The sequence below is a fragment of the Schistocerca nitens genome, chromosome 1, assembly GCF_023898315.1.
Source record: "Schistocerca nitens isolate TAMUIC-IGC-003100 chromosome 1, iqSchNite1.1, whole genome shotgun sequence".
NCBI classification, from domain to species: domain Eukaryota; kingdom Metazoa; phylum Arthropoda; class Insecta; order Orthoptera; family Acrididae; genus Schistocerca; species Schistocerca nitens.
The window spans coordinates 706,265,886-706,281,978 of NC_064614.1; the positions used below are offsets into that span (position 1 = coordinate 706,265,886).

Genomic DNA, 16,093 nt, shown 5'->3' on the forward strand with positions numbered 1-16,093 from the left:
ACAGCTTCATGGGCTACCCTTGTCCAATGTCCTCCCTAACACAAACGTCAGTTCACACCTCAGCCCATCTTGATTTTCTCCTTCTTAAATCGTCAGTATTGCCTATGTGAAGTAGTGAAAACACATCTGCCTAGTAAGCAGGGACCCGAGTTCAAATCCAGGCCTTGGCATAAATTTTAATTCCTTACTTCAGCTTCTGTCCTTACTGAAGATAAAGTTGAGACTCAATGTCTGCAGGAAAATTAATTACATCTGGTCAGTAGCTCACCTATATCTGAGGTACAGGCAGGGTTTCCCCATTACATACAAAGCTGTGGTGTTATTCCTATATCGGAGGGCCTCGGCAGTACTTACGATTTAAGGAAAATTAAGATAAGCTGAGGTGTGAATTCGAGTTTGTGTTAGCGAGGGCACTGGACTGGGGTAGTCTGAGCAGTTGTATCAGCTGCAATGCCAGGGTGGTGTCATGGATTACACATCTGCTTAGTAAGCAGGAGATCCAGTTCCAAGTCCCAGTTTGGCTCCAATTTTAATTTGTTACTTCAGATTCTATCCTTATCACTTTAGAAAGTAAGCTGTTGGTCCAATCTTCAGCTTTATAATGAAATTCAAAATGATCCCGAGAGCCTTCAGTTCTTTTTATATTATGAAGTTGCTTAGCCTTAAACATTGTACCATAATGTTTCCATGTGTAATGACGTAGTTTGAATTGGGAAACTTCTCACCGATTCAGTCTTCTTCACTTAGTTGCCGTGTGAAATGTGATTCTGAACATTAGAGTCAAAATTAAAATGATGAGTATTTGCTTTTCAGTATTTCTCTTCATCTTTCCTAATTTTCAATACCAGCACTCATGTAATATCCATCTGTCTCCCCCTCCCCTCCTCCCCAATTGCTACAGCTTCACTTTTCAGCCTTGCTAATATAAAATCCACCATAATAGTGATTTAGTGTTTCCTTATATTTCTGACTTTTATTGAATAAAATAATTCTGTTTTGGAATGTCGATAAACATTTGTTACAGATGTGTGGCTACAAACATTTCATGTGAACAGTATCTATGCTCATACTAACTAATGCCTTTACATAAATTCTTATCTCTTTCTTCATTAGCATTGTTGTGTCTTATTTCCATGGAAGCACATAGGAATACTCTTGAGATCCTCCGTGGCGCTCGGTACAGCTTTGGTATTTCCATGCAACATCTGCTGTGATGTAGGAATTCCTTCTGTCTAATATCACCCACCACTGAAGGAGAACCTCAAAGAAATAATAAAAATACAAAACAAATATCTGAACAGATATAATGGTGTGTTTATAAGGGCAATAAAAATTACATATTGCTGACAATATATCGTAGGGATGTTGACGGGCTTCATTGACAACCACTTCAGCTAAATGTTCAGCAACATTACCTACCATTTTTCTCCAACAGTGTTTGCAGCAATACATCTGAGGTTTGAAGAGTTTACACGGGCCACACTATGACTGTGAAATGAATGAAAGCTGGCTAGTAGAAGTGGGTGTGGCTTTCCTGCTTATGCATTCCACAAAGAAAAAATCGAACAGTGGAAACTCCAGTTAGAAATCTCAACAATGTAGGAAAAGATATATTGCTAATTACTGTGAAGAAGACATGTCAATTTGCAGACGGGCATGATTGAAAGACATTCATATATAACTTTTAGCCATAGATTTTGTCAGTAAAACACACACACACACACACACACACACACACACACACACACACACACACACAAAAAGCAAGCACACTTCATGTGCATAAGTCCGCCAACTCCAGCATCTTGGGCCGGAAATCAACATCATGTGGGAAGCATGTGATAGGACAGAGGGCGTGGAAACTGTTGGGTTAACGGTGTGGGGACAAGATATTACCATAGGTTGATGCCAGGATGATTATGGGAGTGGAGAACATGTAAAGATAACTCAATCTGTGCAGTTCGTAAAAGTTGGTGGTGGAGGAAAAGAGCCAGATGGCTCAGGTAGTGAAGCAGCCATTGAAATTAAGCGTGTTATGTTCAGCTGTGTGTTTTGCTACAGGGTGGCCTACTTTGCTCTTGGCTAGCCGACCGGAGTGGCCGAGCGGTTCTAGGCGCTACAGTCTGGAACAATGCGACTGCTACGGTCGCAGGTTGGAATCCTGCCTCGGGCATGGATGTGTGTGATGTCCTTAGGTTGGTTAGGTTTAAGTAGTTCTAAGTTCTAGGGGACTGATGACCACAGCAGTTAAGTCCCTTAGTGCTCATAGCCATTTGAGCCATTTTTTTGCTCTTGGCTATAGTTTGATGGTGGCTTTTCATCCTGGTGGACAGCTGGTTGGTAGTCATATCAATATAAAAAGTTGTGGAGTGATTGCAGCAGAGCTGGTAAATGACATGGCTGCTTTCACAGGTAGCTCAGCCTCTGATGGGGTAGGACAAAACTGTGAAAGGACTGGAATAGGAAATGTTGCTGGGTGGATTGGGCAATTTTTGCACCTGGGTTTTCCACAGGGATATGATCCTTGTGGCAATGGGTTGGGATTGGGAGTGGCATAGGGATGGACTAGGATCTTGTGGAGGTTGGGTGAGTGACGGAACACCACTTTAGGAGGGGTGGGTAGTGTCTCGGGCAGGATGTCCCTCATTTCAGAGCACGTTGATAAGTAATCGTTACCTGTCATTACGCATCATTGATTACCTATCATCTTGCAGCATTGTGTGAAAAACTGCAGAAATCAATGTGGGACATACAACAAACGTATCCGTTGGGACAGTGTGGCAAAATTTGGTGTTAATGGGCTGTGGCGGCATATGACTGACGCACGTGACTTTGCTAACAACATGACATCGTGTGCAGTGCCTGTCCTGTGCTCGTGACCATATTGGTTGTACCCTAGATGACTGGAAAAACGTGCCTCATCAGACGAGTCCCAATTTCAGTTGGTAAGAGCTGATGGTAGAGTTCAACTGTGGCACAGACACCACACAGGCAGGGGCTTGTGTTTTCAACAAAGCCCAACGTGAATACCATCGAACATTTATGGGACACAATCAATAGGTCAGTTCATGCATAGAATTCTTCACCGGCAACACTTTCACAATTTTGGATGGCCATAGAGGCAGCATGGCTCAATATTTTTGCAGAGGACTTCCAGTGATGTGATGAGTCCATGCCACATCAAGTTGCTGCAGTAGACTGGGCACAAGGAGGTCTTACATATCATTAGGAGTTATCCCATGGCTTGTGTTGCCTCAGTGTAGAATGCTGTACAAAAATTGCAGCACAGCACTGCTGTTGTAATAGAAGTATTGTTAGCGTGTTTGATATGAATAGGGAATACTGTCATCTGGATAATCATGACATTTCCACATAATTGTTTGTGGATTTAACCTTTAGCAACGAAATGTCAGAATGTAGTTGATCATAAGGAGTAGGGAGTAGGTAGTAGGTAGTAGGTCTGGTATCTAGAGGACACTGGACAAATATGATCTGAGCATTGGGGATGTTGATGTACAGCAATGTGGATTCCACAGTGACAAATAAGGAGTCTGAGGGTAATGGAGAGAACTGTGGATGTGTGGTGGTGGAAGCAGTTAGTGTGTTGGATGTGTGAATGGACATTCCAGACAGTTGGTTGGAGGTGCTGGTTTATGAAGACAGAGAATCTTTTTATGGGAGCATTTTAACAAGTTACAATGGCACCATTCAATGCTAACTTTTTTATCTACATCTATACTCTGCAAATCACCGTGAGGGTGTATGGCAGAAGGCATGTCCCATCTTGCTAGATATTAGGGTTTCTTCCTGTCCCATTCACGTATGGAGTGCTGGAAGAATGATTAATCAAATGCCTGTGTGTGTGTGTGTGTGTGTGTGTGTGTGTGTGTGTGTGTGCAGTAATTATCCTAATCTTATCCTCACAGTCTCCATGTGGTCTATATGTAGGGGGTTGTAAAATATCCCTAGACTAATCATTTAAAGCCAGTTCTCGAAACTTTGTTGTTAGATTTTCTTGGGATAGTTTACGTCTGTCTTCAAGAGTCTTCCAGTTCAGTTCCTTCAGTATCTCTACAACACTCTCCCATGTATTAAACAAACCTGTGACCATTTGTGTTGTACTTCTCTATATACGTTCAATATCCCGTGTTAGTCGTATCTGGCATGGGTCCCACACACCCTCAGCAATATTTTAGAACCATTTGCATGAGTGATTTTTAAGCAGTCTCGTTTGTAGAAAGATTGCAGTTCTCCAGTATTCCACCATTCCACCAATAAACCGAAACCTACCACCTGCTGCTTTACCCACACTGAACCTATGTGATCAGTTTATTTCATATCCCTGAAAAGTATTACTCCCAGGTATTTGCATGAGTCGGCCAATTCCACCAGTGCCTCATTGACTTTTTTTGTTTTGTGAACATTTAGAGTGAGTTGCCAATCTCTGCACCACATTGAAATCTTATCAAGATCTGATTGAATATTTATGCAGCCTCTCTGAGATAGTACTTCATTAAAGCCTTATTTTACTATTAATATGTCTGCAACATGAAAAGGAAAGGTCCCAACACACTTCCCTGGGGCACGCCCGAAATTACAAGGGTTGTTGATAAATTAAGGTCCACATCGCTTTTTCACATAGTAAACATCATTTTATTGCAAAACCAATTACAGTTATATAGCTATTTTTTTATTATAGTCCCTGTTGTGATTGCTGTGTTTTTGAAGATGCTCTGGAAACTTTTTCACACCTATCTTGTACCACTCTCCCGCCGACTTGTGAAGGAAGGAATGGACAGCTGCCTTCAGCTCTTTGTCACTTGACAATTTTGTTCCCCCCAAACGTTGTTTCAAGTTGGGGAACAAATAGTAAATAGTAGTCAATGGGAGACAAGTCAGGGCTGTATGGAGGATGGTCAACTGATTTCCCACCCGAACTTGATGATGAGATCCGTCGTGGTGCTGGTGACGTTAGGGCAGTCGTTGTCATGGTGCAAACTAACTCCCTCTGTCAGCCAAACCCTCCTTTTGTTCTGTATAGTCCAGCGTAGCTTTGTCATTGCCTCACAGTACCTTGCCACATTGATTTTTGTGCCTCTTTCCCGGTAGTTGACCAGGAGAAAACCGTTCCTATCCCAGAATACCGAAGTCATCACCTTCCCCACTGATGGCATTTGCTTGAACTTCTTGACATTTGGAGAACCAGAATGATGCCATTGTTTTGATTGTTCCGTAGTCTCTGGCATGAAGTAGTGGACCCAGGTCTCGTCCCCAGTTGCAATTGAATCCATAAATTCCTCATCTTTCTCCCAGTAATGGCACAGAAACATCTAGGCACTTTTGATAAACTTCCTTTTGGGTTCATCAGTGAGCATCCGCTGCACTTAACTGGCATACTTCAAAATGTCCATCAAAATCTTTTCCATGGTAATCTTAGCATTCAACAATCTCTCACACGATCACTTGCTGGTCTATAAGCAAAACTTCTTTGACTTTTGTCACTGTCTTGTCCGAAACTGATGGACGCCCACTGCCAGCCTCGTCTTGCTCTTTTGTACGGTCATCCGCAAACTCCCTACACCACTTATGCACATTTTTTTACATCCACACACTTTCCTCCGTACACATTGGTCAACTGGTGATGGATTTCAATAGGGTTTGACCCCTTATGTCATTAACAGCTGATACCCTAAGAATGCGCAGAGAGGTGGGGAATGGCAAGAATAGTGGTGCGTGAAGCAAGGAACCTGCGCTGTTGTCTGATTTAGGCTACCTCATTCCGTCTTGATGAGAGCTTGTTGGAGACCTTACTTTAAGGACGAACCTCATACTTGTACATCTGATGATGATTCTCCATCCAAGAAAACATGCCATGTCCTCCCTACAAAAAGTTCTCATTCCAGTCACAAATTTCACTTGATAGCCCATATGATCATACTTTTGACAATAAGTGTACTTGCAGTATTGAATTGAATGCTTTTTGGAAATCAAGAAACATTGCTTCTACATGGTTGCCTTGATCCTAAGCTTTCAATATGTAATGTGAGGAAAGTGCGAGTTGTGTTTCACGTGATTGATGTTTTCGAAATTCATGTTGGTTGGCATAGTGGAGGTTGTTTTGTTCAAGATACCTCATTATGTTTGAGCTCAGAATATGTTCTGAGATTTTACAAGAAGTTGACATCACTTAGTGGAATTCATCCTACATGCTCAATATCTAAAACCCATTTTTCGGTTTGAATTCATTGACATCATCATATGATCTGACCCATGATAAGGAAAATGCTCTTCCTTCCATAACTCAACATCTGTTCTCAAATTCATTTGACCTTGTCCTTCTAAACTCAATGCGCTATGTGCCATCTGTGGGTGCCACATCTCTTTTACAAAGCAGGAGTTAATCAAATACACTGTTACCCTTGTCAGATCGTTCCCAGACAAATGATATTGTGCACAGCTAGCATAGAAACAAATTTCACATGTCACCTCTTCCAATGGCATTAACACAGATATTCACTGTAAATCAATGACTGGGCAGTATTCCCATCACCATTCCCATCACTATGTCACAAAGGAATTAAAAAGTAAACACATCAATTGCCAGGGATTCAGCTATTGCTGTGCTCTGATATGAAGGATGTCCTACCCAAACTCCTACGCTCATCAGTTAGTGTAGTGTTGTATTAAAATTATCGTGAGGTAGAGTAGTTGGCCAGTACTTACCTTCAGGCAACAAAATTTCTAGTAATGCTGATAAAAAACACCTAAATAGAAAAATAATAAAAGCTTTTGGAACTATATGGTCATTCGTCATGGAGGAAAAATAACTTGGTTGGTAAGTGATGATAAGTTATATGTGTGCGCAGGCACATTATATTCCATCTGTGCTCTATGAGGTGTTTCGTGTGAGAATGATAAACCAAATGTACACATGACTGAATGGCCACTGCCAAAATGTGGCTAACTGCAGCCTTGACCAGCCAACTGCTGAAAATTCAGCTCTCCTCATCATCATTGATGTCAATAAATGCTTCCGTACCTGTTCCATTTACATGTTCACTCCCATTCTGAGAAAAAAGAGCACCAGCTCCTCTGAACTTTTTGGAATTTTCACTCCATTCTTGACCAGTCCTGCACGAGTCCCCTTCCCATTATTTTACTCAATATTTCCCTTCACATCAACCCCTTCTCTCTCTCTCTCTCTCTCTCTCTCTCTCTCTCTCTCTCAACAGTATGTGAATGTTGCCATTTCAGTCATCAGTCAACTACTTCTATTGCGAGAAATAGGTCTTCCCCTCTATCAAGCCTCCCTTTACCTCCCTGCTACCTCTCCCCCTAAATTATACCCATCACAGCTGCCAAATCTTTCTTCCTCTCTGACTTCTGTTAGCCCAACCAACCACTGATCAATAGTAACTGTTGTCATAATCACCAGTAGGGGTATTTGGGTGTCTGGTTGTGTGTGAGAAAAAATGTGTGCTTCCACCAGGAAAAGAGCAGCCTCTTTGAAAGCATCTGTAATGAGAGGTATGTATACCATGACAAATCAGTCAGCTAAAGATGAGTGGTAGCCTTTTCTCAGTTTTGTTTATTGTTTCACTCCTGGTGTGTCTGCTAATTTACTTGATTTTCTCTTTTCTTAGGCATGGCAGTTACGATTTTCTCACCTGGTTGGCTATGGTGCTAAGTATTACTCGTATCTACTTTCAAGAGCATTGGCCTCCTGGATATGGCAGGAATACTTCGAGGCAAATCCTTTAAGTTCATCTGCAGGTGAAAAATATAGGCGTGAATGCTTGGCACACGGAGGAGGAAAGCCAGCAAAAGAGCTTGTATCCCAGTTTCTGCAAAGAGATGTGACACCAGTGAACCTTGCACACAGTCTTATTACTGAAATAGACAATAAGAGAGAGCATATAAATAATGTAAAAAGAACAACTTCCTGTCAAGCTTAAAGTGTTATATTGTACAGAACTGTAAATTTATAAATATTGCGATTGTTTATTTATTTAAATATAATTTTCTTGTTAATTTGGTTTCTTTTTAATCAATTTCCTGTATTATTAGAGGAAAATGAAGCCGTCATTACATTTGGTTGCACTGTGTCAAGACAACTTGGTAGCTAAATCCTATTTCATAAATTTGGGAATTTACATTAATAGAATATCACAAAATTTCAATGTCAGTTATGTAAGAGTATCATTGAAAGTACAAATTAACGTTTTATTGACGTTTGAAGAAGTAGTGTAAAGGAATTTTGTAATAGTCATCTATATTACAAAGATTTAACAGACAGATCCTTTTTAACCAGGAAATTTTGGTTTATGATAGTTTCGGAGGAATGCTCAGAATGCTTTGATAGAGGTAATTTTCTAAACCATCACTTCTACAGCTATATGTTGTAGGTTTTATTTACTGTTGGATTCTAAACTTAATGTTTCGTTACTCGGACCTACATAAAATATAGTAAGATGTGGAATATTCTTCTAGAAATTGAAAGATATTGTATCACCAAATGAAGTTGCCTTTTTTCCCAAAAGCTTTAATGTCCAGTTTTCATATCTTCTCTGTCTGATAGTTTGTGTTGAGTGAAGTGGACTTCCAATTCATATTAAATTCTTCACTGCAGGTAGGTGCCATTTTGTTGTTGGATTATAGAAACATAGACTCACTTTCACCATGAGGGCCATTATGGCTTTGATGAATCGCATGATATTTCCTATTTGGATTGTTAACATCAGGGTATTACAACTAAGTGATAATGTTAATGATAGGTCTTAGTAGAGACAGTTTAATAATAGTGTAAAAACAGAAAGACATTGTAGTGCAGCATGTAAAGAATACAGGCTCTTATCCTAACAGAGATTTCTAGATATATGACTACAACTACATGAAAAGAAAATAATTACAGTTTCATAACTTGAACATTACACACAAAACTTAAATAAAAAGTCTGCACTTTGCATCTCTGGAGATTTATCCTCATGATGTCTTTTTGTGTGCATCTTTTCACATATAATGTGATACTTCGAACATAATGTGAAATATATGTTTCCGTGCACGCATCTTGTGTCAAAGACAGAGACGTGTGTCAAGGCACGTAGCCTCCCATCATGGGTGAAATTCCAGAGTGCTACCTGACCATCTATTTCTTCATTTGTATTTTGTATGTTATTCCCTAGGACCAAATTGAGGAGCAAGTCTCCATGGTCATGGAACGAGTCATTATATGACATTATAACAGAAGAGAAATACAGGATGTATACGCTCTCGGGAAAAACACAGGAATTTTTTCATCCGGGAGAAAACTGGGGAAAAACCCAGGATTTTTTTTAGAATTCTGTGAATTTTTCATTGTTTCAGTCTTCAGTTAAATTTTTGTAATTTTGACTGGTAAGAACTGATAGTCTAACAAAGAATTTTACTGTATCTCACTACTGCAGAATAATACTGCAGCAATAAAACGTAAATGAGAGAATAAAACCAAAATAAATTTTAAGTTGCAAGGAAAATGCACCATTTACAACTACAAAGCACAGTGCACGTCAAGCACTTGCCAAATGCAAGATGTGTTAAAAGCGTTAGGACAAAGGCTGTGGAATACTTCATAATAGCAAATCACTTGCGATGGGCATGATGTCACAACTGTTTACATTAAGTTCATTTTGAGCAGTTGCCAGTGGGCTCAGGCACTTGCGCAGTTGAGTTGCTTATGAGCAGTACCTTCTCCCGCTTCTGGCTACCTGAAGTGTGGGTGCAGCAGTAACAAGAAGCAGTCATGCTACCCACAGAAATTTTCTGACGTGCCCAAGCTGCCAGATTCGCGCATGTGCAGAGCAGTCTGGGTTGTAGTCGTAAGGGGGATAGTGGCCCAAGTTTACGTTTAGTGATTTTGCTGTTTCCTCTTAGTTCACACATCAAATGAAAACAAAATGGATTTCTGTGGCTAGGAGCTATCAAGTGAATTAAAATACATTCACATAATTACGGAAGGCTAAAATATGTTATTAGTTTCAGTTTTCTGATTTTATTTCATTTCCACATTTTTGGCGGTCAAGCAGTAATTGCCTTGCACAATAATGAAGTTATTTTTGTGATTTGCTAAATAAATGTTTCTTTTATCAACCTTTTCTGTAGATGCAGGCAGTTTATAAGAAATGAAGTGTTTCATTCCACACTATTGCCTAGTATTGATTGTACACTGAATTTTAAGTGCACATTTTCATCTTCTAGCACATATAGCATCATGCCATAATAAAGAACCAGACATGTGACAATACAGTACTGGTACTCCAAGAAGGATCGGACCTGAACCAAAGGCTAAGCAGTCTTGTGGATTACCATCTGTGCTATAAGAACAACTGCCACTAATTTTACCTGGCTGGCTGCTTGAATCTGCATGTGTAATGGCCTTCAGTGTAAATGAACTTGGAACTGGCGCAATTTATTGAACTTTTCTCTTAACAATGTCACTTCTCAACACAACATACCCTGTAACACCCTTACCAGCTTTTCAGATTGTTTCTGACCACCCCGTGCTTTCATCCAGCTATTCTTGTTTTCTGATGTAATATGTTATGTTGAGACTATCATAATTTTATTTAACTGTGATGACGTATATTTTAGCGTGCATGGTGAAATGCACAGTGTCATTCATACTCTTACGATATTGCAGTTTGTGTGTTATTATCATTTCCTTTGGAAAAGCAGTCATATACAAAGTAACAGGCACTGCAGTGCCTACAGCCATTATGAAATACATTAAACGTATTCGCAATTGCGATGTGAACAACCATCAACTGTATAATGGAATGACGATAGTGAAACTTTGTGCTGCGTTGGGACTTGGGACTCATCATGTATCACTTAATATAAAATGGTTTTTGCTGTGAAATTACCTTATTCTTATTCACTCTTCTTCTTCTTCTTCTTCTTCTTCTTCTTCTGCTGCTGCTGCTGCTGCTGTTGCTGTGTTTGTCATCTCGATTAATCATCTGCAAGGTGGCTGCAAATTGTAATTCTCTTGGTGAAACATCTTGTTTACAGCAGTCGGCTCTGATGATTGGCTGCTCCTGTACTCAATGGCTGCTTCCGTAGAACCCGGTCACTGATTGGCTGCTGTCATACTGTCAATACACAAGTGCTGATTGGCTATTGCACTTCCTTCGTTTGTTCTTGAGTTCACTATTCAAAGTTCGCAAGTTCTAGTTTATTGTGCCCACATGCAATATTTCTCACCCGGGGCACCATATGTGACATTTGCCTCTTTTATTTCTTCATTGATTGTCCTTGGTATCGACATACTGCATTGCTCTATTGGCTGAAAAATAGAGGGTGGGTGAATGGGTGGGGGGGGGGGGGTTGGAAGTTCAACACACACTACTGTAAATGATGTAGCCGATAGGTGCACAGTTGTGTTTCATAGTTCTTTACTTTCACTGTTCATGATCACCCAATATTACACAGTTATATGGCCTGTGCAGTTGTTTAACTTCTGATAAGTCTCATTAATAGGTTGCAAGCAAACATCAACATATTTGTATTTGTATTTATATTTTTTTATTGGTCCTGTAAATTGTGTTTAGGTACATATTTTGCACAAATGTTGTAGGACAAGTCAGGTTGGTACAGTATATACAACATCACACACATCGTTATTTTGGAAAGATAAATAATTAAAAATTATTCAATACATGTTGAATATTGATGACAAAATTAATATAATGAAATAAAATGATAGATTGGTTAATAATATTTGAGCAGTCACACTATACTTTTCTGGTACTCTAAAAACTCGGAAACAGAATAGAAGCAGTGCTCAAGCAAGTACTCTTTCAGTTTCACTTTAAACTTTTGTAAATTTTGCATCTGTTTCAAATAGGATGGCATGTGATTGTACAGCATTGTGCCAGTATGATACACTCCTCTCTTACAAATGTTTGTACTTACTGTATTGACATGAAAATAATGCTTCTGCCTAGTATCATGAGGGTGGAAATCACAGTTATACTTGAGGATATTTCCATCTTTTAAAATATTTTCATTTGTGAAATTTAGTATTTCATACATATATAAGCAAGGAAGTGGCAGTATATTGATATTTTTAAATATTGGTCTACAGGAGTCTCTGTATTTAGCATGGTTTATTATTCTAACAATCTTTTTCTATAGCCTAAATGTTTTGTTTGTACCTACGGAGTTCCCCCAAAAGATAATTGTGTACATCAGCAGTGACTGAATACTGCCATGGTACATTGTGATCACTGACTGCACGCATTGTATTTTGTGACAGGAATCTTACTGCATATGTAAGTGTGTTAACTTTTTATTTACATGATTAAGATGTGTCTCCCATTTTAGGTTTTGCTGAATATGTATACCAAAAAATTTTGTGTAGCTCACAAATGAGACAGTTTTTCCATCAATTTTGAAAATCGGTCTTGCAGGATGTAGTTTCTGTGATTTGTGGAAATTGACTGTCACTGTGTTTTCATTATTTATTATTAGCTTGTTTGTTCTGAACCATTGTGTTAAATTTTGTATTATACCTGTAGCTGTTTTTTTAGGCTTTCCTCATCACATGATTTGATTAGGATATTTGTGTCATCTCCAAAAAGTACTGTTGTCCCTTTAGTTATTTTTTCTGAAAAATCATTAACATAAAGAATGAAAAGAATTGGCCCAAGGACTGACCCTTGAGGAACTCCAAATGTAATGTTTTGTGCATTACTGTAAAAATTACAAATGTTTTGTGTTTTTGTCTTTTATTTTTTTTGAGTGATCTGTTGATGGTCATGAAGGTAGGAATGTATCCGCTTGTTTGGCAGGCCTCGTATTCCATAATTACGTAGCTTCTGCAACAGAGTGTTATGATCAGTTACATCAAAGGCTTTACTAAGGTCAAGAAATATTCCAGACACATGTTGCTTATTATCTACTGCATTTAGAATTTCATTTAAGAAGGTATAAATAGCTGAATGTGTTGATCTGCCAGCTCTGAATCCGTGTTGCGCATCACTTATTATGTTTTCTTTAGTTAGATAGGCTGTCAGCCTTGTAAGAAATAGTTCTTCAAGAATTTTGCCAAAGCCTGACAATACTGATAGAGGTCTATAATTTGCAGCTTCATGTTTGTCCCCTTTCTTCTACAGTGGTGTCACTTTTGCCATTTTCAGATTTTTCGGGAATATACCACTCATGAATGATGAATTGAAAATATCCGTTAATGGTTCTACAATAGATGTTACTCTTGCTTTGATGATAGTATCTGGTATTTCATCAGTACCTGCTGAATACATATTGGGTAAGCTTTTTATAATGACAAATAATTCCTCAGGTATTGTAGGAGACATAAATGGGCTCTTGTAAGAAGTTTTGTGTCAGACTGGAGTGTATTGCTGTCTGGTTGTGAGTTGTAATGTTTGGTAATCAGCTGGTGTGCTATGTTAGAAAAGTAATTGGTAAATTTATTAGCCACTACTGTGCGGTTGATTATTTTATTGTTGTTTTCATGAAGTTCTGTATTTTTGTGGGCTAATGATGCAGTACCCGTTTCTCTTTTTATGATACTCCAGGTTGCTTTAGTCTTATTCCTGGAATTTTTTATTTGTTTGTCATTTTCCACATTCTTTGCTTTTTTTTATAACTTGTCTAAGTATTTATATTGTTTAAAGTAGTTGATAAATACAGGATTTATGTTTCGCTTTGAGTATTCATATAAGTTTCTTTAATTCTGGCATGATATTTTTATTCCTGTTGTGATCCATTTATTTGGTTTGTGTACAGAATTTATAAATGACATTTGTTTAGGAACGGCTATTTAAAAAAAAAAAGTTTGTATTTGGCCATAAATTTATAAAACCTGTCATCTGTGTTGTTTTAACTGTAAACATCAGTCCAAATTTCTCTTCTCAAGAGAGAACAAAAGTAATCTATGTTTTCATTATTAAACTTCCTGACAATAGCTCTAGTTTTCTGGGCTTTTGTGTTTCCTGCAATAGCGATTGTTAGTATTTGGGCATTGTGATCACTAAAACCATTGTTGGCAGTCTGTGTGTTGCAGGTATATTTATCTGCATTTACAAACACCTGATCTATGGTTGTTGCAGAAGTAGTGATTATACGAGTTGGGTTAGTTATAGTTGGTTGTAGGTTAAAGGACTTCAGTAAATCTTTGATTTCACCTTTAAATTTACTGGGTTTGGAGAAATCTGCATTGAAATTTCCACATATGATAATATTTTTTTTGAGGTTGTTGAAATCCTCTAACAGCTCTTTCATATGATTATAAAAAAAACTTTTTTTATCACCATCTGGTGAGATATATACACAGATGATTACAGAATTCCTAGTTGGCAGTTCTACTATTGAGAGTTCTATGTCTCTTTCTTTAGATAAGCTGCTACGATAGTTTACTGTTGAACATCTACGAGCAGTAAAAACCTAAGCATACAGTTCTTGTTGCATAATATGGTACATATTGAACAGATGCATACAGCCTATTACACTTATTTCACAGTTAATGCATTGTTGTTGTTCTAACCAATACAGGTTTCTCACCGGAAACTTGGACATAGACTGACTATCTTGGGACCAATAATCAGGCCCTTATATATTATCACTATAACAGGCACTGAAACTACATATTGTGTGATATTTAATTTACAGAAATTACAATTAAAACTTAACTCATTCAATTAACTGAATACATTGAAAAATTCCGTCTTTTTAACAGTTTCTTCTACAAGAGTTAGACCGAATTATTTGTTTAAATGATGAAATCAACAGATGTAATTACACAAACAATACTTTGGACAAATATGGTAATTACTTTGGAATTAATTAAGGGCTGTCTTTGCTAACGTGTTTTTGAATAGAGCCAAATAAATACTTTAAGAATCCTATTAGTTGTTCTTCCAAATGTTTATAATTAGTACAGAACTTATATCTGTTTATAAGTCAACAATAGAATTTAAGTTACCAAACAATTACTGATTTCAACCTATAACAAAAGTATTTACCAGGAATAGTAGAAATAAATTACAAAATCCATTACATTCATAATACTAAGCACAAAATTTGATCTGATGTTACATTTTTTAAAACTCAGGGCCAGCCTTTCTCTTTTATGGAAATGCAGATTATACTCACGTATGTTAATGGTAATAAGTTAAAAGTGAAAAAATGAATCTAAGGTGGCAAATGGCAAAACAAGAGGGGAAGTAAAAATATGTGGCGTCAATAGGTCACATCGACCATGTAAAGCATGGTCCTTGAACTCTTAACTGCTCTGCCGAGCCGCTGTGTTAATGTTACAGTCAGCATTTGTCCCTTGTACAGTGTACACGTGTATCTTTCTTTGTGCGGAAATATATGTATGTATAGACATTTATGGGAACAGTTTGGTGGATATACAGTTATCCACATTCCAGTTTCCCATATTGGTGACCCCGAAGTTTCTACGTCTTCTGTGACTTCTGTGCCAGCTGTGTGGAATCAACAGGTTTTACATTCGACACCATGGCTGTCTCACCCAATGTTTTATATGAGGATCTGGAGGCTCAGCTACCACTACCTGGCCACTCCAATCTCCCGCCAACAGTTGTTTCTCCACTAACGGACAGTGATTCGTGATCTCCAACGAAGTTAACCTCAAACTTTGCAGCTATACAATGGCGTTACCTCAAACCATGGACTCAGGTTTTGTGTCACCGGACTGTGCATGCCAACATGTGAAAAATGAAGTGGACGATTTCCAGAATCGTGTAATGATCGATTGCTCGTGTAGTGTTAAAAGGGACCCAAATTCGCACACGTGCTTTGATCCTCTACGCACCGCAATGTTGGTAACAGTAGTGCCATGTGCAGTGCCACCATTCGTGCAAAACACACACATGGTCAACTGCTATCAAGCTATGCCAGTTTTGCCTTCCTCACAATTTAATAACGGACATTTTTATACATCAAGTTCTCCAGACTCAACCACCAGATCTGTCGCCCAGTTTCTCGACCATGTGGGTTCGAGCACACCTGATGGTGCTTCGCCATCCAGGAACATTGTACCACGTACCACGACAATGTGACCATCAGCAGG

General features: G+C 38.5%; 1 protein-coding gene across 1 annotated transcript in view; it reads left to right on the forward strand.

Annotated features, from left to right (window-relative positions):
• LOC126259788 (mitochondrial intermediate peptidase) overlaps positions 1-8,031 on the forward strand; it is a 137,692-nt gene extending 129,661 nt beyond the window's left edge. The window contains exon 11 of the mRNA XM_049956800.1: positions 7,644-8,031. Coding sequence (XP_049812757.1) covers positions 7,644-7,955 — 312 coding nt within the window. The 3' untranslated portion in view covers positions 7,956-8,031. The remainder of the gene's footprint in view (positions 1-7,643) is intronic.
• The last annotated feature ends 8,062 nt before the right edge of the window (positions 8,032-16,093 follow it).